This window comes from Fringilla coelebs, assembly GCF_963513975.1.
Source record: "Fringilla coelebs genome assembly, chromosome: 14".
Taxonomy (NCBI): Eukaryota; Metazoa; Chordata; class Aves; order Passeriformes; family Fringillidae; genus Fringilla; species Fringilla coelebs.
The window spans coordinates 4,601,337-4,629,046 of record NC_140040.1 but is presented as its reverse complement, the minus strand read 5'-3'; the positions used below and the strand labels follow the sequence as shown (position 1 = coordinate 4,629,046).

Here is a 27,710-nt window from a genome sequence, read left to right as displayed (position 1 = left end):
TTTGTGGCTGGAACAGGGCTGATGTGTCTGGAGCTGATGAGTCAGAAATGCTTCACTTCTGTTTTGGATTTTTTGGTGGTGTTCTTTTTTATTTCTTTGAACCTGTTTTGCTTGTGTTGGTCTCATCTGCAGTTACTAAAGAAAATTTTTTCTGGTGTGGACTGACAAATATGAACAGTAATGAGTGGTTTGAAAGGATTTGTTTCCTCGCTCTGTTCAGACTCTTATTGTGAATATTGTACTGTGCTGGTACTGAGTACCTATGTAGCGCTACCCATGCACAGTGGAGTCTCCACTCCTGTCTTTGCCTCTCATATTTTATGTTTGCCATAGCTTAATATGTTGAAAAAACCCAAAATAAATCACTGCTTATGCACAGCTTTGAAAGGTCTTGTCCCTATCAAGGAAGTATGTCCTTAATACCATGTGGCTGGTAGCTGGTTTATATCCTCAGGCATGTTGGTTTACAGCCCCTGGATGATGTGGGCTGCCTGCTGCAGCTCTTGTTTATGGACATGGGGAGTGCTCTGTGTTGGAGATTCTTGTGCTGATGAAATCCATGTTCCTGGTTCCTTTTTCATCTTGGCTGTGGCATTGCTTTCTGTGAAAGTCTTGCAGATCTGTGTTTTCCAGCTCCGGGCATATCCAGAATTCCGGTGCTTCCCTCAGTTGGATTCCAAACATCTTCCAGCTGTTCCACAACACTACTCATGCACTTATAATTTTGTCCATTTGACTTCATACTTACCATCAATTATGAAAATCTTTCTCCAACTCTGTTGCTTATTGCTCCCATGTGCTGTAAGGATAAGTGAGGTATAAAAACCTGGTTAATCCAAGTTTTCCCAGCAGATCTGTTGGCATTTGTTAAATAATAATATTTACAGGAATAAAATTAAATTAATTAAATAATAATAATACAGGAATATTTGGGTTATTAGACACATACATGCTGTGCAGCATTGTGTTTCTTAAATATATGTAACAGCAAATTTAGCAGCATGGGTACTGTATAACACTGTACTTGTTTCTTCTAAAAAAGCCTTTTTAACAAGTTTAAAAGTGGAGTTTATCTGAAAGAATATATATTTCAAGTAAGACACTCTTCATTTCTTGGCTTAAAACTCTATTTCAAAAATGTCTGCCCTTGTTTTTCTGAGGAACTCTTGATTCCAAACTGCTACCTAAAAAATGTGATACTGCTGGGAATCATCAGTTCAGTGAGTGAACTTGAGTGGAGCAGAAGAAAACCAAACCCAAACCACCTCTCTAAACCCAGCAGGTGTTTCTGTCACAGATGAGCAGTGACTGCTGAACCAGGTGTGCTCCACCACATCACAGATGAGCTTGAGCTGTGCTTTGTGGCATGCACAGGGTGCAGAACCACAGGTGCCCAGCAGCTGATCTGCACTGCTTGTGTGTGACTGGTTTGCAAACTCAGCTGGTGCAGTTGCTTGGTTCTTTTCTGTGCTGGCTAAAGAAACTCAAAGTGAAATGAAACATCAGGTCCTTGATGCTGCTGAGAACCGCCAGGGTCCGTCCTTGGGCACAGTTTGTTGTGTGTGTTCTGTCTACTTAGGGCTAACTCACATGTTTAGGCAAGACACTCTGGTTGAGGGTAGATTTCCAATTTAGATTACAATCTAGCTCTGGATGAGCTCAGTGTAATCAGGGTAATTTCAGATTTTCATGGTAAACAAGCTCTTCCTTGAGCAAAGCCCATGAGCCCTGTACATGTCCCCTGTGCTGCTGTTGAAGGAATTGCCTTGTTCCTTTTCTTATGGAAAGGAAGGAAGGCACATTTTTGCCTGACTTAAACTTTATAAGAGTTGAAAAAAATAAGTTATATGTCATAGTTTTTGTTTCTCTTTGTTTGTTTTGCAAGCAAAGCGACTTCTGTGAGTTTTTGTGCTGAGCTGTTAAATGGACTCCTTTGCCTTGAGATCTGAAGTTGGAGTTAGAGATAATCTTAAGGAGAGAGACATAGGAGAGGCATAGCCAAAATCTTCTGAGAGCTGGCACTCTTTGCAGGGTGTGGTGAAGACTGACTTTTATGTGCTGCTAAAGGCCAGGGTGCGACCTCAAAGGAAACCTTCTGATTTGGTTGTAAAATATCTTTTTGGAGGATGGCAGTGGGTGGAGTGAACTGCTGCATCATGTTTTTATGTCTGACCTGTTTAATAATGTGATTATTAAGGAGTTTTTTTGCACGTAGAAAGACCAGCCTTTATGGGAGAAAACGTTGCAGGGATAAAGACAGACAAATGAAAAACTTCACCATTAAAATGGTCAGTCCTACCTGGGACTTAATTAGATTTACCATGGAAAGCTTGTACTTGAAAGACTAAAACCTACATAAGGAAGCCCAGACCAGGAGACTAAATTGACCTTATGTTTGCATCAAAAGCAGATTTTTTGTTTTCTCCTTAGTGATGCAAAATCTCCAAGTACTCACTTGTCATTTTTGGGACTGAGTCATCCTTGTGAGCATGTTTTAGGTTTGGTGCATGTCTTTGCTGGAACAATTTGTTGGAGGTCCAACTTCATTTTAAAATGCTGATGCTCTCTGGAGAAGGCCAAAACACTGGTGCAGGTAAAGGATAAATCATCAAACCCCAATTTTATTGCCCTTCAGTTTTGAAGGACGGCTTTGCTACTTGAATATTAAAGTTTGCTAGTGTGGCAATACTGGCAAAACATGTGTAGACCAGCCCTTAATGGCTAATCTGGAGCAAAATCATTAATTTGGGAAGACAGCTCCTTTCCAAAAGACAAGTGTCTCCCTTTTGTCTGGTTCCTGACACCCTGCAGTGTAAGTAGGTCAGCAAACTGTGTTTGCACCGTGGTGACATGAGAGCAGGTAAAAGTTTTGTGTTGCAAAGCATCAAACCCAAAGCATCTGTCTTTTGTTTCCCAGATTTTTTGATGGCTGTTCACTGTAAATATCAACAACCTGCTTGTGGTGAATGTGGTCTGGAGCATTCTGGTCGGCGCAGTCTTTGCAGACAGGTGTTTTATTTGTTTAGGTTCCAATATACCAGCACTCCAAGGATTAAAGCTTTCCAAGAGTTGTGCTCTTGTTCTCTGTATCACTTATGTGACCATTGTAAAAACACATCAGTTGTCTTTTCTTAGTAGTTTACAGATAAGGCAGAGATTTCAAAGATGAAAATACTCCCACAAAATTATGTCTGACTCAGGAAAGCAAGTAGTGTTGGTGGTGGCCAAGTTCTGTATTTGAATTTTCATTTTGTTTGTTGTCTTGTCTAGTTGAGTATTTAAAAGCCATTATTCCCCTCCTATAAACTTTCAACTCTAAAATGTAAGAAAACCAAGTTTTCAGACACATGGATTCTTTTTTCAATCTGCTTCTTATAAATCCTAACCGTCCCACAACAGTGCTTTCACAGGGATTGACTGTGAGGTCAGAAGTACTGGGTGTGCTTTGATTTGTTTTGCTCTTTTAAAATAAAAGTAAGTTGGAAGTTCCATCCTAATTTTAATAAGAGTTGGGGACACTCTTAATTTGCCTGTTGTTTTGCTTTTTGCTTGTGGTTTGTTTTTTTTTTTTTTTTTAATTATTTGAGTCAGTTTTATGTTGTTAGGTGTAAATTATTGTTCCTAGCAGTATCAACATCAATTCTTGAGCCTGTGTTTTCATTTTGAGGATTCACCTTGCTTATACTGCTTACCTATACAGAAGAGGTACTGGAATTTTTATTCTCATTCTGCCTTGTGTAGAGCGTTTCAGATGACTCATTAGGATTGTATTCCTTAAGTGATGTGGAACAGCAGATTCTAAATTTGTCACACAGACAACATCAAAACACAACATCAACCCATTTGTTCTTATGCCCCTGGCTCAAGGTGTTGTGTGTGCCAGCAGTTTTCCTGACGAGGCACAAGATGTTGGGGTGGATGCTGAGCATTTATGGAACACTTTAATGTTACTGGAAGCAATTTCAACTTACAATCATGATCTTAATTAAAAAATGGAAATTATTGTTTTAAAACATGTATGGAATCAAGTTGCTCAAAATGAAATGACTTGAGAAATGAAGAAGTTACCTTGTTTCATTTCCTCCAGCTCTGTCTTGCCTACGCTCTGCTCCCAACTCATGGGGGTTTTGTTTGGCTGGGAGGGTTATTTCCTTCTAGAGCTCGATGTTCTGGTCTTCCATCTGAATTAAGGAAGACTGAGGCAGCCTTTTCAGCTGTGGTTTGGCAGCTTGGAGAGCTTTTAAAGTAACTAGAAATGTTGTCCTCAGTAGGAAGCTGTCACATGCCTGGGTTAGAAGCAGCTGTGCTGCAGCTGGCCCATCTCTGCACCTTGGGCTGCTGGTTGCCACTTCCAGCTCTCAGCCACACAAATCACAGGCTGAATGGAAGAAGGCATGGCAGAAGGAAGGCATCCTCATTCTGGGATGCTGACAGGTTGGAAAGCCTCTGCTTAAGCATAGCTGCTAATTTACTTTCTAAAGTGAAATTTGATAGTGGGCAAGGGTTAAGTATTTCTCCATGTGCTTCCCATTGTCTTTCTGAACTGGGAACAAATATGTTTGGAAACTTTCTCGTTCTGTCTGTGGTGTTATGACAGGGATGCCCAGGCCTCAGTTTGCAGGCGAGGTGTGGGTGCAGGTCACAGCTGGTGCTGGGTGATGCAAGAGGAGATGTGGCTCCTTGCCCTCTGCTTGCACACCTCCTACTTTCCTCTCCTCCTTCAGCTTTCTTTCCATTTGGACTCATGATTTATTTTTTTTTTCCCTTAAACTTTTCCAGCCCCAAACCTGGTTATAATATGTCCTTGCATCATATTTTTCCTCCCCTCTTCCCAACAGGCAGTAGCTGTCCTGCAGTTTTGATGTGAGTAACAAGGAGTACCTCCAGCTGCTTTTGGGAATTGCTCTCTTGGCATAGCTCAGAAGTACTTGTACTGAAATAAATAACCTTATATTTTATTAACCAACAAATTAAAATCATGTGACAGATGCATCACTGTTGCTTCCCATGACAGATGATAGGAACCAAATTTAATCTGAACTGGGAAGCATTTGCATAAGGTGAATGTTTGCCTAGATATGAGTGTCTGTAACTTTGAAGTAATTTGATTTGTTCTCAAGGTTATTTTTCTGCTTTGGCTTCATGTTTTGGCCTTGCATTAGGGCCTAGGTCATTTCTTTAAAGCTCACAAACTGTTGATGCCTGAAAAAGTACACAATAATTAGAACATCTACCCTGATAAGACCCAAAACCTCTGAACAACACTTTCTTGTTACCAGGAGGCGTCAGTGTAAAGTCCACGCAATAAGGTGATTTAGCTTGGGTGTGTACAGGTGATGCTAAGATGAAAGTTAGTGATAAATAGCACAAGTCCCTTCCCTAATCTCCCCATTAGTGCTGGCATCAACATGCTTATTATATGCCTTGGACCTGTTTCAAGCCCCTCAATGTGTTGGACACCCCAGGTTCTGTGTAGATTCTGCTGTGTATTTGATCATAACAGCTACTTACAGGTACCTGACTCATGTGAGATCCAGGGATCACCCTACTGTCTTTTCTGCTGAAGGAAGCCAGACCCTGTGAACCTTGATACATTTTATGTTAAATTAAAAGAAAACACAGTTTCATCCTAGGAATCCAGAAGTGCAAGAATCCCAGAGCTCAGGTGTAAGTGGAGGTAGTTTGGATAGATTTGAAAATGTGAGTTAAGAAGCCTTTGGTCTGTTAGAAGTCTAAAGGCACATTGCCCTGTGTGTATATAGCTCTGTTTGGAGCTTGTAGACATGGAAAATGCACACTGCACATGGGCAAGGATGGCTTGGGTTGAGGTACACGTTGTACATTCTGCTGGAAATGTACATTTGGGGCAGGAGTTTTCAGCTGACAAGCTGTAAATCAGTGTCTGCTCTTGCAGCATGCGCTTTAATGGGAGTCACATAACTTTCCTAATCTCCTTCCAGGTGTTAGGAAATAAACAATTTCCTAACCCACGCCACGCTGTTGTTGTTGTTATTTGTATTGTAACTTGTGCCAGGTGCTGTGCAGACAGGGTGAAGCAGCTCCAGCCCTGGTGCATGGGCACTGCTATCTCCGGGTGTTCTGCAGAGTAGAAAAGGAATGTGAAGCCAGGACCACAAGTATGATGAACTAAAGGGCTAAAATTACTGCCCTTATTCACACTTAAAAATAGCTCCTTACAGACTAAGGTTTTGTTTGATGTGAGTTACAGCTCAATTTGTGAGAAACTTAATTTATTCCGATATGAGTAAGTGTGGCAGAATCTGCCCTTAGCTAAGACCTATTTATGTATTTGCTCAGCATGAGTGTGGATAGCAGGAGGCTGGACACTTTCAGCTTAGCAAAGCCACAGCTTTTCACATTAAGAAACTGATTCCATCTAAGCATATATTCAAATGAATGTTAAAAAGTTGTAAAAGCTTTTATTTTAGAGTGGTATAGATGTAGGTCACTATACATACACAGAAGTAGGGAAACAAACTTTCTTGTCTTTATATAATGTATTCTTCATTGACCAAAATGTGGAAAAATATGTTAAAAACTGATCTTTTATTAGCTCTTGTGGCTGTTTTAACCAAACTGGTGGATGCTGCTCCCTTTTGAACACTTAGAGTTGTCTCTCCTGGAAGAAGTGTTTGCAGTGCCAGCTGGTGGAAAGCAAAGTGTCCACTGTGCTATTATTACTTCCTCATCTTCTCCCCTAGCCTGCACCATTCTATTCACAGGCACATCACAGTGCTCCTGCTATGTTTAAAGAAATGGCTTGTAAGTGAAGTGTCCTCTGATGTAGATGAATATTTAAAGCTCAGCTTGAGCAGCACATGGGCTGTTCCCTGCAACTGTGAGTGCATGGCTTGGTTACAGCCAGGCATAGCATTAGGCTGATAACATCATAAACTACACAAAATGATAATGCAATCCAAATGTTTGTGCTGCCAGTGAATATTCTGATCACATCTGCTATCTCTAATTATTTCTTCCTTGGTAAAAAAAGTTTTTGTTTTGTTTTGCTTTGGGTTTTTTCCCACCTTTATCAAAGCAAATTCTTGTGTTTCATCTGTCAGCAGAGCGGCTGTTCTTTTGGAAGGTCTGAGTGAAGTTTTTGAATGCTTGTGATGAATGAGCTGGGATAAAACATACTTTGGCTCTTTGATGGCCTGGGTAGTTTGCAAGGCTGACAGATTTGTTCCGTTTGGAAGTGTGATGAGCAGTATCAGAGGCCATACCTACGTGCTAATTCAAGAGACAGTTTTTCCATCACATTGATAGGTTTTAATATCTCTGTTGTGGCTCAAGACATCCATATTCTGAGATCCCAGATTCTTCAGAAACTGACCAATGCCCAGATTTTGAACTTTGCTCTTTTTCTTTTCTCTTCTCTTAGAACAAAATTGAATTACAATCCTCCAAAGGATGATGGCTCAACGTACAAGATTGAACTTGAAGGGATATCTGTTGATATCATGAAAGAGATACTAGACTACATCTTCAGTGGGCAGGTATGGTATTAAAAACCCCTAAACCTGACTTGGACTATTTGGCAAAATAACTTGAGTTTTAACACTGCTATCCTGAAAGATGTTTAAAGCTTTGTGATAAAACTTCTGCAGGGTGAGACTGTGCATATGAAGTAGAGCAGTAGGCTCTGCAGGAGTTGTCTCCTCTTCTTGTGCAGCAGGGGAGGACTTTAAGATTTAGAGTCAATGTCAAATCCTTGTAATGAAATTGGTGGCTGCCTTCAGTAACCTGCTTTAAAACAGGCAGTGTTTGTCAGCTGTGACAGAGGACTGCTTTGGTAGCCATGAAGATGGAGGTCCCATCACTGAGGGTTACAGTACACCAGTTACCCTCCCTCCCTGCCCCTCGTGCCCACCTCTCTGGCCTCTTGTCAGATCTGCCTGCCAGGAGCCTTAGCAGGAATTAAAGTTGATGTGTCCAGTTTATTTGGAACCAGACTAAGATTGGTGAACAAGCTGAGCTTTCAGCAGAAAAAGAAAAGACAGATTTGGCTTGAAATTCATTCCTGCATGTGTGTTTAAAAGAATTATTTATTTATTACAGCAAAACTCATTTTAGGTTCCCGGATGAGATGAGCAATTTTATGGTTGGTTACTTCGGGAACTTATCAAAATTTCTGCTCCACACCTTCTGTCAAGCAAATGCCTTTCCAACCCTGTGTTAATTAATTAGTGGTTAGCCATCATATCAGTTTCTCCTGATTCTTACACTGGCATTAATACTCCATTTTTCAGCCACTGAGAATGAGTGTAATGAATGCGGGCATGTCATGGAACAAATGAGTGATAGTAGCTATAACTTCTAAATTAATTCTTGCAGATCAGGCTAAATGAAGAAACTATCCAAGATGTGGTACAGGCAGCTGATCTCCTGCTGCTTACAGACTTAAAAACTCTCTGCTGTGAGTTTTTAGAAGGTTGCATAGCTGCTGAGAACTGTATTGGTATTCGGGACTTTGCACTGCACTATTGTTTGCATCATGTTCACTACCTTGCCTCAGAGTATCTGGAAACTCACTTTCGAGATGTCAGCAGCACAGAGGAATTCTTGGAACTGACTCCTCAAAAACTGAAAGAAGTGCTGTCGATGGAAAAGCTCAATGTTGGAAACGAAAGATACGTCTTTGAAGCAGTGATTAGGTGGATTTCTCATGATTCAGAATCCAGAAAGGTCAGGACATCCAAATGTTTGTTTTTGAACATGTCACAAATTGGAGTGTTCATTCTAATCAGTGGGAACTTGAAATAGATCTGTTTCTTTCAGGACTAATCTTACAGAATTTATTGAATTTTGCCTGAAATGCAGACCACGTCATTGCAGTAAAAGGGTGAAAGCTGTGTGGATGATATATTATCTGCTGCCTTCATTATTTAATAGGCATTAAGAAAAAAAAGGCACCATTTTGACATTTGATGATATAATCTTGTTTGGATGATGGGAAAGCAAGTAGCATGTTTACAGAGAAACTTCAAGGACTTGATGCATTTTCTTACTAACACTCTCTTGTATAGTTTATTATTTGCCAGTATCAAAAACTCTCAAGTATTTGCCAAGCACAGCAGCATCTGCATGTCCGGGTGCCTCCGTGCCGGGGGTGATTTTGTGTCCGTGCGTGTCCCCAGGTCCACATGAAGGATGTGATGTCGGCAGTGTGGGTGTCGGGGCTGGACGCGGCGTATCTGCGCGAGCAGATGATGAGCGAGCCGCTGGTGCGCGAGATCGTCAAGGAGTGCAACAACATCCCCCTGACACCCCCGCAGCAGGGAGAGGCCATGCTGGCCTCCTTCAAGCCCCGGGGCTACTCCGAGTGCATCGTGACTGTTGGGGGCGAAGAGAGAGTGTAAGTGTGCAGTGGCGTGACAGCTGGTTGCGGTGCCAGCGCTCACCGCTCTGAAAACACAGAGTGCAGGGAATGCGTGCGCCTATTGCTTGTTACTCTATCATTTCAGTTTGTTTTAGGTTGGTCAGACACACCTAAAATACCTTTGGGGGTGATTCAGCAATAAATAGTTATTTTGCAATAAATTGTTATTCAGCAATAAGTAGTTATTTTGTTTCTGACATTCAACATGTAGTAGGGTTTGAGTAGGGTTGTTTGTTCAGGAAGTGTTGGCTAGATTTTTTAAAACTGAATATACTTAAACACAGAATAATTTCTGATGATTTGAAAAGCATCTCTAACAAAACTTAGGAGTAAGGAACATGTGCTTTAAACTGTTTTGTTTATAATAGATGTGGTTCCAAAAAAAAATTAGTCATTATTGGTGCATCTGAGATAAGGTGAAAATTCCTGTTCCACACAATAATCCCTTTCTTTTCTTGAATACCCCCTGGAGCAGAAGGGAGGGTTCAGTCCTGTTAAATAAATTCAGCATTTATATGTTAGTTCTTTATAGAAGTGTAGTAAACCACTCAGATAACATTTTGCATGTCAGTTTGTGAATCACTTTACTCAGACATTACTAATACTCTGTCAGTTCTTCTTAGCTCATTCAAAGTTCATAAAAAAGGTTACAGGCAGATACAGTAGGAATGAAGTGAATCAGCTTTTTATGTCTCCAAGTCTGTGCAAACTCAATTTACATGTTTGGTTTGGGGATCTTCTCCTTACCAGGGAAATGCCACGTGATGAATATACAGGAAAACAAGAACAAGCCAGCTTTGGACACAAGCTGTTAACAGTGAACTCGTAAAACTCTGTCTTTGTCTTTCTGTTTCTGTTTGTTCCCTCCCCACCCTGTGTTCAGATCACGGAAACCAACCTCAGTGATGCGGTGTATGTGTCCTCTTTATGATCCCAATAGACAGCTCTGGATTGAACTTGCTCCTATGAGTATTCCAAGGATCAATCATGGAGTATTGTCAGCAGGTAAAGGGGAACTTCATCTTTGTTAAGTCAATGTTATGAAAACTTACCAGTGCCTCAAAATCTGAGATACAGCTTATAATAATATATTTTCTTCAAGACTGACTGCACTGGGGTTATTTCATGCTTCCCCTTTGTCTGCCCAAAACTGTACTTGATTCTGTGAAAATCCCTGTCATCTGAGTGTCTTAAAATCACTATTCCTGCAACATTTTGTGGGAATCTGCTACATCTGTCTCTCCAGGAGTATTTCATGTTTTAAGTAAATTCTAGTTGCTGCATCACTGAATATGTTGAAGGGTATCTGCAGGGGCAGACTTGAGTCAGATGTAAGTACGCGCTTTGCCTTCTCCAGTCCAGAGTCTGACCTGTGACTGGTCTGGATCTCTTGGTGAATTCCAGAATACAGCTCACCAGTCATGTTGTTTTGCTCAGTGTGCAGGTGTGAGTCCTCTTCTTGAGAGTCCTGTTCTTAAGATCATGTTGCATTTTGTTTTACAGAAGGATTTTTATTTGTGCTTGGTGGTCAGGATGAAAACAAGGGAACGCTAAGCTCTGGAGAGAAATATGATCCAGACACCAATTCATGGAGTTCCTTACCACCAATGCATGAGGCAAGATCTCTATCTAACTGTTGGGATTTAAGTTTTTACTTTGGCAAAATGTTCCTTTTCTTCTGCAAAATTTTATTCTGAATCTCCAGTCGCTTGCATCTTACACATTCAAAATCATGCTACAGACTGACTTCTGTTTATATCCTGTTGTTCTTGTGGTCTGATGCTGACTGCTGGATCTGGAAAAACTAAACAATTGGTGAAGAGCTAACTGTAAGATGAACTACAAAATTTCAGGAATTTCATAATGAATCAGTCCTATAGTATACTTAATGTTCTGCGTATACTGGCCTTCTAAAACAAGAGACCTCTGAGATGGACAAAGGGATCGGACTGTGCAGAAAAGATGGACAGAGGACTGGCCAACATACAGAACTTGGCTTGCACAGACATATTTAGGTTTGGTTTGAGTTAATGCTTCCTTCTTCATAATTACATTCCATCAAAAAGTAACAGTTTGTTATTTGTAAACATATATCGTTAATACACCTGTGTTTTTATCTTTGTAAATCAGCACAGGGTATTTATTAAGAAGCTGCTTACCATAGGTTTTTCCTCTTTGCAATCTCTGGTTGACAAAGGCATGTACATTTGACTACAATTTTAGTTATGGTGCATTAAATTTCCTGCTTGTGATATGTTTGCTGTGAGACTGAGAGGTAGCTGGGCTCATACATACAAAATAGAAGAGCTGCCTTTGCACAGAGAATGGGTCCAGGCTTTGTTGCTAGAGAGACCTGAAAGCAACAGCTTCATTGTGGAGACCACCACTATGGGAACTGAAATATGGCCAAGGTCTGTTCTTAGATTACTGTGTGGTCTCTTTGCCTTCTGCTACTCTGCTTTTGCTTTTTTTTTTTCCCCTTTTGATACCCTTTGTTTTGTTTAGTTGAGTAAATTATTAATCTTATGCTTTTGAAGTTTAGGACTTCATCATTTAAAAAAAAACAAAAGAAAACAAAAGCCAGGCATGATACCAATAGCACTTTGCAGACAGATACTCTGAAAAATAAGATTATGTTCATTTATTCAAAATGGCAGTTATGTTTTTCAATGTCAACTTTATTGATGTTCCTTAGGCACGACATAATTTTGGTGTGGTAGAGATTGATGGGATTCTGTATATTCTGGGAGGTGAGGATGGTGAAAGGGAGCTGATCTCTATGGAGAGCTATGATATTTATAGCCGGACCTGGACCAAGCAGCCAGACTTGACCATGGTTAGAAAGGTAAAAACTGCATCTTGTATTATTGTGTTGCTTCTTGTTAAATAGCCAATGCAGATATATGTGTGTATATATAGATATGTGTGTGTGTGTATATATATATGTATAAAAATATGTATTTTAATCTTTTGCTTCAAGTAGAAGCTGTAGCAATTAATCTCAAAATGAAATGAGAGCAAGCAGCTTCTTCTCTTTACACACCAAAACAAAACTGTGCCTGAGCATTTTTATGCCTCACATTGTTTCACATGGGGTATAGGCAACCCAAATGCCTCTCTCTGTGTGTGTGTGTGTATAGACAGCTTTGAGCTCTCAATACTGCATTTGTGTGTCATTTCAGATATATTTTTCTCTTTTTTCCCATAAGATTGGCTGCTATGCAGCTATGAAGAAGAAAATCTATGCAATGGGTGGAGGCTCCTACGGAAAACTCTTTGAATCTGTGGAGTGTTACGACCCCAGGACTCAGCAGTGGACAGCAATCTGTCCTCTCAAAGAGAGGAGGTGAGGGAGAATGGAAGTGGAAGGACTACATGGCTTTTCCAACCCTCTGAGGGGAGGAAATGTCCTTTTTCTGATGAATCTGAGAAGATGGCCTATGAATCTCACCAGGTCTTTCTGAGTCGTGGTGGCCTGTCGTTAACATGTGGCTGAGTAAAGACAAACATCCAAGCAATAAATACAAATTTTGTAGAAATATAGCCCTGATGTTACAAGCACTAGTTCCTGGATGCAAAGTGAAAACAAGAAATTATAGTTCAACTGGAACTTCACAGTATTTTTAGACAGAAATTTTTTACTGTTTTTTTTTTTTTTTTTGTGATCTGAATTAGGTGCTTACAATTAATATCCATGATTCATCTTGTTGGATATTTAAGGCATCTGCATGTACAAATAAATAAAAGAGTAAAAGATGAAGAATGTTCAGAGGGGTATGCAAAAGGGTTTTGATACATGGCATGAATATTTTTTCCTTGTTTGGATTTTCAGATTTGGGGCAGTGGCCTGTGGAGTTGCCTCTGAGCTTTATGTATTTGGTGGGGTCAGGAGTCGTGACGACAGCCAAGCCAGTGAGATGGTGACGTGCAAATCAGAATTTTATCATGATGAATTTAAAAGGTAATGCTGCAGCTCTAAACATAGACAATAACTTGCCATCCAGTCATCTGCCTGCTCCCTCACCCCTTGTTCCTGCACTCTGATTCACATGAGGTCTGTGCCATGTGTCTGTTGCTCATTTCACGTTTTGTCACCAGGTTTGGCTGTTACTGAAGGTCCATCCACTCCACTTTTCCCTCTAACATGCCAAGCCTAAAGCCCTGGAGCCAATGTGTGGGTCTTGAGTGCCCCTGGACAGGAGAAGCACCTTGGTCACACAGGGAGTTTGTGGTTCTTGCCCTGCACTCTGCAATTTTTCCAAGTGCAGGGTACTGCTGTCCCCACCCCTACTCGTGCCCACAGCTCCCTGTTGAGTGCTCATTACAGGTCTTTTCCAACCTAAATGATGCCATGGTTCTATGGAGGAATGTATGTATGTACATTCCTCCATACAGGGAGGATATTTCTTCATGATCCAATCCAGGGATATTTCTTCATGATCCAATCCTGATCCAATACAGGGATATTTATTCATGATCCAATCCTATCTCCAAAGATTTGCAGCTTAGGGAAATCCTAAACTAGAGATGAGAAATTTGATGCATTTCTGTTCCAAGCATTTATAGCTGATGGCCCCCCTGGCTTTTGCCATGGGAGAGACACTATGGATGCTATACATCCCACAGGCACCTCACCACACTGCATGGCTCATCTCTTTCTGTTTCTCTTGAATTTGCTTCCAGTTACTTCATTTCTTATCTCTTGGCTCTGGAATCCACCCTACTATATGTGATAACCATTCAAAATGTTACATTACATTGAATTTTTTGTTTAGTCACCTTGTTCTCCAGTCATAACTTACAAGCTTGGTTCCTCCAGTGACTTTTTTCTTGCATATAACAGTAAATTGGATTATTCTTCTTTCATAAATTAAATTTTAGAAAGGCTTTGTGGTCAGATGTTTCAAGGCTTGTTGACAAGTGAAGGAGATTAGCGTGTCTTTATTAGAAGATCAAGACTGATTTATGACAGTGACCTGCATAAAAGGACACAAAAATAGAACAGTAGATGTAAATTCATTATATAATTTTCTTGCAAGATATGGTTGTAAAGGGACTTTAATTTCTGTATGAAGAGGTCTTCTCTGTTGTTCAAAGTGATGTCTAAACTAGCTATAATCAAATGAAGCTGAAGAAAAACATCCTTTAAATTGGTTAAAAGAAGCAGACAGATCAGAGGGGCTGTTGCTGCTGATGCTCCCTTAGTGTTTGCTAGCCTTCTGGAGGCTGGGGAAAAGGCAGAAATTTATTAATGTTTTGCAAGAGGCCTTTGAAAGGGAAAGAACTGTGGAAAGAAGTGCTCCCCTCTCTCCTACTGCTATTGTCAGCTGATTTACTTAAAATATTTCCAGCCTGATTCTGTTCTTCAAAAGGTTATAGCTCATGGTCCCTCAGCAGTGGCTGCAAACCTGTTTCAGTGGTTGATGCAGGTTGAGCTTCCATGAAGTGGAGTTTGGGGAGCTGGGAGGGCCCAGCCTGGGTGCTGCCATGGTGCCACCTGCTGCCTGCAGCACCTGCCACAGTGGCAGGGCTTTGTGTCTGCTTGGTGGCATCCCCCAGGCCTTGCAGGATCCCAGTGGAACAGTGATAAAACTGCAGCTGCCCCAGCTGCTCTGAGTGCTGCCTGTGTGCTGTGAGGGCTGTGCTGGCAGGGGAGGCTGCAGAGCTGACTGATGGAGCTGATGGAGGAGGCACGTGGGGAGGGCAGCTGAGATACCAGACTTTGCTTTTCTGCTCTGCCACTGCCCAGTCTGAGCTTGGAAATTTAACTCAGCATGAACCTGCAGGCTGGGCACAGGTTTGGGGTGTTTCTATGGAGATTGAGGACCAGGGAAGGTTGGGATGGTGGCAGCTGCTCCCAGGGTTTAAGAGGCCCCAGCTCAGCCCAGGGGTGATGTAGCCAGAAGAGGGTGCAGTATCTCTGTGTTATGTTCCAGCACTCAGCTCCAGGGTCTGTCAGTTATCCCAAGTTTCAGTACCCTCAGTGATCTGTGTAGCAGATCAATTCTAGCAGTCTCAAACCAAAATTCAGAGTGACTTTTTAAAAAGTTACTTGCCAATACTTTGTCGTGAGCTGTGGGCTTTTCCAGCTGTTTTTAAGTAAGCGGAGAACTCCATTATGTTCCCTTTCTCTGTGGATGCAGAGAGCTCTCTGGTCTGTGAGTTCAGCTGTGGGTGGTGTTGGTTCTGGGGTACGTGCAGCAGTGCACACCTGTGTCATCTGCACAAATTTCCTTGTGTGCCTCAGGCCTCATTGCCAGAGCACAGGCTCGAGCATCATGCCAGGCACCCAGAGCGTGAATGTCTAAGGATGTACTCACATCCCTATATAAACATATTAATTCATGTAAGCTGCCATAATTCTGGCTTGAATTGGATTAAAGGACTGGACTTGTTTAGTATTGTTTACTTTGACAGCAACTTAGTCCAAAATAACTCACAGTGCAGAGTCTTTAAAATTGTTATTCTTAACCATGACGCAGACTTTTCAAAGACTGGGGATATGCTGAGATCTTCACACTAGCAAAAAAATAAACACTGAGACTCCTGTTAAGCTGTGCTGTATAAGCAAGTAATAGAATAAATGAAGTGAGACAAAATAGTAGCATCTACATGAAATTAGAACAGGGTAATGTAGGAAATAATTCTCATACTTGAAGTGCTGCTGTAACTGAGATTTTTCAATTAATAAATGTTTTGTCAGGCTGTCTTTAGAGTCATATGCATGAGTGGATTCAAGTGAACCCAAAGATAGAAAAAGCTGTATGTCAGACTGCAGGGTTTTGCAGGATGTAGATATTTTTTCAAAGTCTATAGATTGAGCTTTGTGTGCATTGCATCCTGGTTTTTTAAATATCGATCAAGCTAAAAACAGATTTAATGAATGTGAAAATGGAAGATGAAAATGTGAAGGTATCCTTCACTCAGCGATCCAGTGTTGGTCTACTCCATAAAAAGCAGGAAGTCTTAAATACATACTCAAGGCCTTGATGGGTCAGACTTTCTATCAGAGTTCATAATTTATAATACACTTTTTGCACCATGTAGGTGAATGATGTCTGTACACACTCAGGTTTTTTCTTTTCTATGTGGATGGTTAGAAATATTTAATACAGCCCAAGCTGACTTCAGGATTCTTTGCAAGATCTGCTGGTGTATGGCCACTGCTGCCTTTCCCTGGTGGTCTGTAAGTGGGGTAGGATTTCTTCCTTCTTCTCATGATTCAGAAAAGAATTATGAAAATTTGCAGGTACTAAGGGGGATAAAGTGAGTGAGAATTTTCAGCAGCAGTACTTTGGTAAAATATCCTTTACAATGTTCTTTTTGCTACTGGAACATCATGGAAATAAGGAAGAGCTTTCAGCAGCATATAACTAGTGAACTAAACAGTCTTGTAACATAGTATGTGTAATTAGCAACATTCTTCCAGTCAGTGTGCAGGAATTTCATTAAAAGCAAGTGCTTATGCAAATGTAATGAGAACACTGATTGACAGCGCTGTCAGATGAGAGGAATGTGGATTTTCATTCATTTCCAAGCTTCCTTTCTCAGCTGGGGTGATCTTGAGGTGACGTGTCTGGAATATGTTGGCTCTGTATCCCATCTTTATTTACTTCCCACTTGGAAATAAAGCAGTTACCCCCATCCCACTCGTTATCTACAGCAGTGTGGATGGATCATTTTGTTTGTCTCACTTTAAGACTGAAAGGAATTAGGATTCCTTCCCATCTGTTTTTAACTTGGGTGGAAGCCTGTTCCAGTTTCAGAGCCATCACTTCTGCCCCTGGTTGCAGCAGGACTTGCCTTCCCCCTGCTCCTCTTGGACTCGGTTTGAGTGGAGCCATCCCAGGGAAGTACGCAAGAGTTCTGTTCCAAGGACTGTTTTCAGATTCCTGAAGATTGTGAATTTTTGGTCATGGTGTTTTTTCCATACTGTTCAAACAGCAAGCACAACCCACATTAAGCTGGAGCTTAGTCAAATTCTGATGAAACGTGACCCCTTGCCCTTCCTGTCTTTGTTCCTTCCTAGTTTTAACTGCTAGAGCTGCTGTGAGTGTTCCTGAAAAGTGCTGCCTGTTTTTTAAAGCATACACATTGAAAAAGCCTGAGGATGAATTTTCACAAGCAGCTACAGAAACTTTAATACTGTCCTTTGGTCATGCACAGTAGGAAAATGCTTGGGTCTCACCCTGTGGGTTTAGGTTTTTTTATTTAAACTCCAAAACCCAGAGTATCTAGTGTAGATAAACTCCTGATTTGAGATTTTTTCCCTTCCTTAACCTGGTCCTATAGTTAGAACTTAAAAAAATTAATAATAATCCAGTCTTCCTTCTGCATTTCTGTGCTACTTGCTCAGCTTTCAGAATTCTAGGTCACTTGCTGCTAAAAAGCAATGAAAATGCTGTGCCCTTCTCCTACAGTAAGGGAAGGAAGCTAATGAAATATGGTGCAAGTTGTTTTGATCCGTGAGAGTTTCTGAACCAGTGTAGAGAACTTCTCCTTTTCTCTCATTAGTTCATCTGTCCTCCTCTGTGACAGCTACAAACCATTTCCTTGCTTTGTGCAGAATGTTAATCCTTCAGTGTACAGCACAGACAAAATAATGGACAGCTAATCCTTTCATTTGCCCTTTAAAAATTGATTTCTGTCTCCAAGATAATTGATATGGAGCAGCATCTCTTTCAGTGCCAGAAGAGTGGTTTACTTCTGAATCAGGAGTTCAGATGATGCAGAATTTTCAAAGATCAGCAGTATCTGGGAGGGCATTTTCTAACTTCTTCCTTCAAATTAACGTGGTATTGCCATGAAAATATATGGGATGATTTTCAAAGGTTTCTCAGACCTTTATGTTGTCTGTAAATTATTTAATAAAAAATGCTGGAGCAGTCCCCCAAAATGGCCTTGATTTGTACATGTCAGGGTCTGTGCATGGTAACTGTGACAGCATCTGCAAAGGTGCAGCAGCATTTTGTAGGAATTTGTTTCAGAGCCACAGAGAAGATGCTGAAAACTCTTGGGACCTCTTTATAAACCAGCATCCCACGTGGATGAGGAGTACATCCCTACCTGTTTTCCAAAGGCTTCAACAAGAAAAACTGCTTTTCACAAGGTGGAAAAATCAGGCTGATGTAGTGTTGAAATGAGCCTGAGCTTACAGTGAACACAGGGGAATTGTAAGATTACTGTAGGAGCTGGAAAGGGATTGAAAAGAGCCTGATATGAGATTGGGAAGGTCTGTGGCAATTCCAGATAAAGAACATTTCTTTTCCAAATTCCATTACCACTTTGATTTCCAGTCTTCTGTCCCTTGTTTGAAGTTAAGTATTGCCAAGTGCTGCATTCTTCATAGCAGGCAAGGATTTGTTGTCCCTGATAAAGCACTATTAAAGAAATTGAAGAATTATATGGAGGAGACACTGCTTAATAACAAGGTTCTGCTATAGGAATTTGTTTTTTCCCTTACTATGGATCATTAAAACTTATATGTGTTTATTTTAAAGACAATTTAAAGACTATTTTTAAGACAAAGCAGCCTAAAATTTTCTCTGTAGGGAAGATTGACTGGCATTGCTGTTGTTGGCTCTCTAACATGCCTGCTCTCTTCCAGAAGGTCACACTGCATGGCTGCAGGAAGAATTTATTATAGGTAGATTACACAGATGAGTGGAGCAATTCTGGAAATTGAGCAACTTCAGGATACAGCAGTACTAGATGCTTTTCCTGGGTGGGAGAAACCAGGACTATCCCAAACTATACAATGTTCCCTTTGCATAACAAATGTGTACACTCTGCTTTTGAGTCAAAGATTACAGCTGCAGAAAGACTCGGGATTACTTTTTAAAATGTGCTCACTAAAAATCAAATCCTGTTTTTGAATTGTTATTTTTACAGGTGGATTTATCTAAATGACCAGAACCTATGTATCCCAACTAGCTCTTCTTTTGTGTATGGAGCTGTGCCCATCGGAGCCAGCATATACGTGATTGGAGATCTCGATACAGGTCAGAACCAGGACTAAAAACCTCTTTATGCTAATTTCCTTCCAAAATTTTCAATACTTGGCACTGATGAGGCTGAACATTTTAAGAATAAGAGGCTGGGACACTGTTCTTTCTGTCACTGTGGGTCCAAGAGGATTATGCTGGACATACAGAAACACACAGGTTGGTTTTGGACCTCTTCAGTAACAAGTTCAGTGCCATGAGCATTGGCTTGATTTGGTTGATTAGTTTGAAGACCGCAAGAGCTCAGAACTAAGAGTGTGTTACTGCTTTTATCTAAGCGTAAGAAGACCTGTTAGTGCCTGAGGTTGTAGCTCCTGATTTTGCAGTGGGAAACAGGCAATTCTGCATTCTAGGGGCATTGTCCAGTGGTTCATGAGGATGTGATAGTGACTCTTGGCTCTCAATCCCAACCAAATCGATGTGTGCTATCAGACATACTCAGTTCACAGCTGCCAGCATCTGCCCATGCTCTGTAAAAGAGATTTGGAAGATATGTATGTATAGGAGTGTGTAGCAGGGCTTTCTCCAAACTGTAAGCAAAGAAAATTCCAAGTTTGGTGGGTTTAAGTAGATCAGAAATGTCATAGTAGTTCCTTTTTGACAATAATTTCAACCACCCATCCAGGCACTGATTTGTGCTCCCGTTCACACACTTGCCTTACTAGCGGTTAAACGTGGTTAAAGTGCAGTGAGTTTGAAGCATTTCATCTCTTTTTTTCTTGATTCAGGTACAAACTATGACTATGTTAGGGAATTTAAGAGGAGCACGGGCACCTGGCAGCGCACCAAGCCGCTGTTCCCCTCGGACCTGCGCCGGACGGGCTGCGCGGCGCTGCGCATCGCCAACTGCAAACTCTTCCGGCTGCAGCTGCAGCAGGGATTGTTCCGCATCCGCGTACCTTCTCCGTGAGCCGTGCGCTGCCAGGGGACCAGACTGGAAGACTTCTGTGCAGTCCACCATAATCTAGCTCTATTTAAAGGAAAAGCTGAGAAATTACAGCTGAAAATTACACTGTATGCTGTGCTTTGGTATGGTAACTGTTTTTGTTTTAAATGCTTACAAAGCTTGAGTCTCAGTACTTGTTTCGGGAACAAATAACTTAAGTACACATTAAAGAGGAGAGAAGGGGGCAAATAAAAGGGGAGATCAAGGAAACACCTTCAGTCAGAACCATTTGGATTTTAAACCTTGTTATTGAAGGAGGTTTTTGTGTGTGAAACTGGTGGGAATATGTTTCCTTTGGCAAAGCTTATTGAAAAGCAAAAAAAAAAAAAAAAAAGCTTTCAGGTGCGTTTCCCCTGCGGGGAACTGATACGAATCCATGTGCTATCTGGAACTGGATAGCTGTAATACACAGAAGCTACATGATAACCAACCTCCCTGGTGTGCTGCTGTTGGAGCATGAGGCCACAGGAGGTCTTGGTCGTTGCACCTTTTATTTCTAGTCCTTTCTCAAAAGATAAGGTCTGTGCCTAAAAAATGGTGGAGGTGTGTACATATGGTTTTTGATTCATTTGCAACGGTTTCATTCTGACAAATATTTTTAATATATATAAAATGGACTAATCTGAAATGGATACACCCCAGAAAATGGATACAGTACACCACAAAGAAGTAAACAGTTTTTTCCTACACTGTCATTCGAGTAGCCTGATGAACTGGTCTGCAGGTGGGTGGCATGTGCTTCTGGGGGGGCTTTGGTGGCTGTTTTCCTTGAAGTGAAAAGGGAAACATGTTTGGAACAGTTAGTGATGATTGCTGCTTTTGGTAAGAGCAAAAGGACAAACTAAATAGATTGTGTTCCTTTTTACTTCAGATTGCTTGCAAGCTAAGAATGGTTTTTAAGACTGAGGATTGTAGAAAGGTGTATTTTATGTCTCTTAGAACAAAGGTGAAATATGACAAGGATATATTTATTTTGCAGAAAACATGGGGTTTGGACTAAGAGTTAAGAAAAATTTGTACAGTGACTTTAAATTGGGATCAAAAGTTGGTTTACTAATGTTCTGTGCTACAGTACAGTCTTGTTTACTGCTGTCTGATTTTGAAAGCTGGGTTTTATGGTGTGGTTATAGTGAAGAACTTAGTATCTTGGGTTTTATTTCTTACTAAGCCTTGTTCACATCAGTAGTGATATTTAAATGACTTTTTGTTTGTAGTCAAGATCAGCTGGTAGAACAGTTTTACCTCAATTTTTGATTTCTTTGTTGTTGTGATGGGTGGGACATAACCTGTATTTATTTAAAAGAAATAAAATGGGAGAGATGGAAAATAGAAATAATACCTCCTGCCCTTCAGAAAAAGAGACTTTGTACAACCAGTATTATAACTACATACAAGACTTTCCACTCTGCAACTCTGTGGACCTCAGACAAGCCAAACTCTGCCCTCAGTTGTGTTAGTGTAAACCTTTGTCATCTTTATTGAAATCATCTTACATACATTGAAATAGGATCCCAAACTAGTTCAAAATATTGGTATTTCACTAAATAGTCCTTGAAGAGCCATTCTGAAACTTATTTCTGCTCAGTCCTTCCATAGCACTGATGTGGGGTTGGAATTACTCTGATTCCTGAGCAGAGGAGTGTGGGAGGGTGGGGAAAAGGGCAGCAGCCAATCCATTGACCTTTTTTTATTTTTATTTTTTACAATGCTGAAGTGATGCAAAACTTGAACTATATACATCGATTTTCTGACCTATAATAGTTGGCATATTAAAAAGTTTATATATTTATGCATTGCAGTAAACTTGGTGTGTGTATATATATGTCTTTAGATTTTAAATTTATATATAATGCTTTACTACAGAAATGTGAACCACTATTTCCATCCTTGGCTGGCTTGTGAAATAAATCAAGTGCTGTTAGTTTATCTGTTAAACTTCCCTTTTTTGAAAAATCTTACATGGATCAATTTTTTTTTCCTCAGACAAAGTGCCAAGATTCCACATTCAAAAGTGATGAATGTTCCTAAGTATCTGTTTCACTTTGAGCTCAGTTTTCTAAGTGGCTTGGAAAACTTCCGAAAATGTTATTCAGAATATTGCCAGCTGCTATCTCCCGAGTCCCTGTAGCTTCCCAGTACACTTGAGGGCATTCAGCATCCAGAAAACGTAAGTGATAAATGCACATGATAAACCCAACTCTAGCAGTGTTTTGCAGTTCAAGTTACTGAACCAAATGTTTACACTTAGAGTAGGATTAACACTAGGCGTTCTTAGTTTGTTTTTTTTTAAAGAAAACATAAATAAAAGAAACAAATCTGCTGGTGATTGGAGCACATTGCGAATGCACTCGGTGAGATTTAACCAAGAAGTTTAAGCCTCTGTACATGAACCAGTCACAAACTGAATTTCTGAGCACATTGTACTCGTGTCACCTTGCATGTGACTGGGGACCAAGTCTCCAGAGATGCTCTCCAGGGGTTTCGGGTGTGTGCTCAAGATTTAGGCACTCCTGAGATCTCAAAACTGGCTTCCTTGGCCTTGCCTAAGGGGATGGGACCATTCCCCTTCTGCATTGTCTGTGGAACTGATCCAGGAGCTGTTCTAGCCTCTGTGTGTGCAGGAGAGAAGGGATGTGTCTTCCTGTCTGTCTGTCTGTCCAGCTGTGATCTGTGAGTGCATCCCTTGGATTGTGCAATAACCAGGTTTGATTTCCCTCAGAATTTGGAGCAAGGCTTTGAAGCCAAGGCTCCCCTCTCTGCAGGGCTTGTACCAGTGGTGGTGTAGGAGTGAAGAGGCAGAGCTCACCTCTGCCTTCTCTTTCTCTTTCCCGAGGGGTGGTTGACTTCAGAAGGGGAGGGAGGCTGTGATGGTACCAGAGGTGCTGAGAGGAGGGAGGTCACGCGTTTGCTGAGTGTTGAATGTGCAAACAGCTGTAGATTGAACAGGGTTCACTCAGCTGTCCATGCTCTCCTGGCACTGTGTACCCCTGCACATGATGGCTGAACAACTCAGGAGTTTTTCTGAGTTACAGTCCAGGGGTTTTAGGTGGTTTGGCAGATTAGAAACTTGTTTAAGTTGTCCTTGCTTAGCACAGTGGCCTTCATTCCTCCCAGCTCATGAGTTGGCACTGACATTCAGCCAGGTCCTCCACAGGTGACTGTTTGAATGTGTGTCCTGGCCAGCTGTCTGTGCAGGATGAGGACTGGCTGGGCCACCTTGAGCTTGAGGCACTTGGGCTGGGCCTCTGCATCCATTTTCCTTTCCCTGGTGAGGAATTGGACCAACCCCAGCTACTGAAATCAGAAAATCACCAAATACAGGGTAGGAATTGTGGAAGATGGGATGAGTGGTGGCTTTTTTCTCCCTACTCCACCGCTTCCCACAGTCCCCCAAGAAATGTTTCTTCCTTTTTTTCATGTGCCACAGAGAATTTTGGAAAAATTTTGGAATTGTCAATTTTAGTGGAAAAGCAGGGGGAAAAAAATGAATGCTACTGTAAGCACACAGCAGTGTCCTCTGTGCTTGTTTTACACTTGTAGCCTTGTGGCTGCTCTGCACAGCAGAGAGGGATTACAGAAGCAAAGGTGTAAAGTGCTGTTGCTCTCATAAAATAAATCCCTTGAGTTTCTGAGGGAGGCACATGCCTAGCCTGGCTCTGTTCCTTACCTGGCCTTGACAGATGCTCGTGTTCCTAAAGAGTCAGGGTTGGATTTCAGATCCTCTCCCTTGCTGGTTTTATAACTTGAAGAAGAGGCATCCTGAAAAGTCTTCTGTTTTGCTGTACCATAGCAAGGTCTAGTTGTCCTTAAATATTTTGTCAGCTAATCCTTAAATTTTAGTTATTGTGAAAGTGCTGTGTCAGGCCCAGCTGCTTCTGGTCAAGTGAATTTCTGTAGCTTTGAGGGTACTTCATCTTGAAATTGAAGGCAAATTAATACAAAATTACACAAAAGGACAGAGGTGAATCTGAAACCAAAAGAAGCTCAAAATCAGCTCACTGATAGCTGTGGGCAGGCTGTGTCCCTGGAGTTTGCACAGCACGTGCCTGGCACACAGCCTGCCTTCAGGAGAGATCTTGATATGAAAATAAGGTTTTATCAAAGCTACTGAACCGCCTGGCTTCTGAACTCCCCCTCCAGAACACACCAGGCAGCTTGGTTGCTTTGCAATATTTCTGATGCCTGCATGACTCAGTAAATGCACAAGTACAGGACTGAGGGGTTTGGGGAGGTTTTCCCCTGTTTTCACTGCAGTTTCTCTGTTTGTTCCATAAATGCTGTGCAGGGGCTCTGCTACCATGCATGTGCCATGTGGAGTGGAGGATGCAATAACAAATCCAAGTTGTTACAAGTGCCAAACTTTTGGGTTCTTCCGTGTATAAAATAATTCAACTGCTCTACTAAAATACAGATATGCTTAAAATTCACTGTGCTCCAAAAAAGAGCAGTGGTTCTTTTTTTTAAATGAATGCTATTGAAAGCAATGTAAATCTACCTTTTTTTTTTAAATGGTGTTCTGCAGGTTTGTGTTACTCTTCACAGCTGCCTTGAGCATCACTCCATGTGATGCATATGGACACTTTGCTCCTTACTAGAGCACTGGTGCCATACAAGTATATAATAAAAGGCAGCTGACAACAGGCTTTAGTATTTAAAATTATAACTCTTTAGATTAAGTGCAATTTGTTTGCATTTATCGACCTGCAGAATGAAACTGTGCCTCCGGAAATGTGGCTGTGCCCAGGGTCACAGGCAGACTGAGCATTGTAACTAAGGTGTGGCTTGGTGCCACTCACAGCAATGTTTCCCAAGGAATTACATTTAATTTAGTGTTAAATGGATCCTTTCTGCCTCTAATTTAGCACTGAGGATTTGGGGGTTGTGTTCTCTTTAGCTCTTTGGAGTACTTAAACGGCTACTTCAGGTGGGTGGGAGGGGTGTTAATTGCATCCGTGTTTGTAGAAGCTGCTATTTCCATCTTCCCCAAGGAGTATTTCCTTTTCCCGTTCAGGACTGAGTACAGGCCTGTGTTTCAGTCGTCATTGCTGCAGCCTTTTGACATTTGCCATTTTCTGATGCTCTTCCTTGGTTTTTTTTGGAGCTGTGTTTCCAGGGCACATGGTCTGTGAGAGAAAAGCACAGGGCTTGGGAAGGTGAGCCAGTAAAAGCTAAAGGCAGCGGGGTTTGGGGAAACTCTGCTCATTTTCTCTGGAGGTCACCTCTGTGTGCTCTGAAGTTTATTAATAAGTTTGGCACCTGCTCTCCATCATCCCTATGGGTTTTGGTGTGTTTTTTTTTTTTTTTCCCTGGGAAATTCCTTGCTGTAGGGAAGGATTGCAGCCAGGGTTTAAGGTGACACCTCTGACCAGCCATGCCCAGTGTGATTCTGCAGTCTGACTGCTGCTGTGCTCCAGCAATCAGTTCTCCCAAAATTTTGATTAACATTTTACCTAAAAACATAGACTAAAGCCATTCAGTGCCCAGATAGATAAACACCCGTTTAAAATGATTAAGGGTAATAAGAGAATTAAACTATGAGCTACTACCAACAGGTGGTTATATTGAAAATTTATTGGTAATACCAAATCTGAATAATATTTTTTTAAAATTACTTATTCTAGGTAGCTGCTTTTTAGTTATAAAAGTATATGCAATACATAAAGGATATACATATATAGAATAATATTTGGAGGTTTTTTGAAATAATCTATTGAAATGTCTTGAAAAGTGAGCTGGCAGATTGGAGTTTTCAATGGGAAAAGGCTAAATCTTGATGCCCAGCAGTTTTGCATGGCTTCTGTGAGCAGAGAACACCTGGCAGGGCACTTCAGTACATGAAGCTGCTCAATGCCACTGCCTACCTGTGCCCTTGAATTTGCATAATGAAATGAGGCTGTTCTGAGCCCTGGTAAAAGTGGACAGGTCTGATTACAATAATAGAAAGAAGCATCCCCTGTGTAATTAGTGTTATTTTATTGATAAAACAAGAATTTATTTTTTATTTGTTTTTAATACTGGGTGTTTTTGAATTACCACCTTAGGCACTTATTTACTTTTTAAAAAAAATTATTTGACTTTCCTCCATTTCTTTTGAGTTAATGCTGAGACAACCTCAGTTTTTGTCGAGGTCAAGTTTCTTTCATCTGTATTTCTAAACCCTGTCAGAGCCTGACTGACCTCCTGCCACCAGCTGTGCACTTGTTTCACAAGTGTCATTTCTGTGCATTCTGTTATTGGGCTGCCAATTTCAGAACAGAAAAAAAAAAACAACCTGTGGAACAAATTTGTACCCGATGAAAGCAAAAGCCATTTTGGAAAGTTTAAATTTCCATCTGCAATAGGCAGTGAGCTACAAAAACCTGATCCTTGGCTGGGCTTGAGGTTCTCTTCTGAACGACCTCACATGCAAAAGCTTCGGCTTTTATTAATCTGCTTTATTAATTTACATATGATAGCAGGAAAGCATTATCATCCCTGTCACTTGTTTCACTGTTTTTATGTATTAAAAAGAAAAGCCTGTTTATTTATTAGAGTGAATAAAGCAGTGCACAGGGGTATCTGCTGAGATGATCAAGTTAAAGACAGCTGACATTCTGTAAAGCTCTTGCTATAGTTTCTTTCTGAAGGGAAGCCAGGGAGTGCCCTCTCAAGAAACACTTTCAAACCCTTTCAGAGCTGGTCTTAAACTAGTCCAAAGGACTCCATGTTCTCTAAGCAACCCAGAGGAGTCTGTTCTAGCTTTTGTTTGCTTGGGGAAACACCTGCTAAGTCAATTTTAAGCTTTTTTTGTTGTTGTTGTTTGGGGGGTTTTTGTTTGTTTGTTTTTGGTTTTTTTTAAATCCTTGACTTCCAAAACCTGAGTGGTTTGCTTCTTGCAATTGAAACATGTTAGTGTTTAAGGGTCTGAGGCTGCATTTTGCAATGCATGGTGTGTTCTGTCCTATCTTGGCTACATGATGTAAACAGCAAGCTCTTCTGGGGGGCTCCTGGAAGCTCCTTTACAGTGCTGAGGGGTGGAGAAGGTTCAGTACAAGATTCTCCTTACACTGCACAAGCCTTGCTGCGAGTGTCAGCTGGAGCAAGAGGCTGGGTTTGGTACAGAACTCATAGAATTGCCACCACTGCCTGCCCTCAGTGTTTGGACCCCAAAGCCCATCAGGGGCAGGTCCTGGGTGTTCCATGCATGATGTTTCCTCTGGCCTCACGTGTTTTCTCTTTTGCTGTTATTAACAGGATTTTGCTTTCTCTCTCCCTCTGAACACGCAGCCTGTGCCCATGGGCCTGGGAGCACGACTCCTGTGGGTCAGAGGGTGGCAACACCAACTTGTGAGAACTCCCTGTGAGAATTCACCCAGGCTTT

At 41.2% G+C, this 27,710-nt stretch overlaps 1 protein-coding gene across 1 annotated transcript in view; it reads left to right on the top strand.

Annotated features, from left to right (window-relative positions):
- GAN (gigaxonin) overlaps window positions 1-21,965 on the top strand; it is a 28,141-nt gene extending 6,176 nt beyond the window's left edge. Inside the window, exons 2-11 of the mRNA XM_084214880.1 lie at window positions 7,403-7,517; window positions 8,356-8,706; window positions 9,159-9,376; window positions 10,284-10,405; window positions 10,904-11,016; window positions 12,096-12,245; window positions 12,610-12,746; window positions 13,233-13,361; window positions 19,292-19,401; window positions 20,133-21,965. Coding sequence (XP_084071006.1) covers window positions 7,403-7,517; window positions 8,356-8,706; window positions 9,159-9,376; window positions 10,284-10,405; window positions 10,904-11,016; window positions 12,096-12,245; window positions 12,610-12,746; window positions 13,233-13,361; window positions 19,292-19,401; window positions 20,133-20,314 — 1,627 coding nt within the window. The 3' untranslated portion in view covers window positions 20,315-21,965. The remainder of the gene's footprint in view (window positions 1-7,402; window positions 7,518-8,355; window positions 8,707-9,158; window positions 9,377-10,283; window positions 10,406-10,903; window positions 11,017-12,095; window positions 12,246-12,609; window positions 12,747-13,232; window positions 13,362-19,291; window positions 19,402-20,132) is intronic.
- Window positions 21,966-27,710: the final 5,745 nt, after the last annotated feature.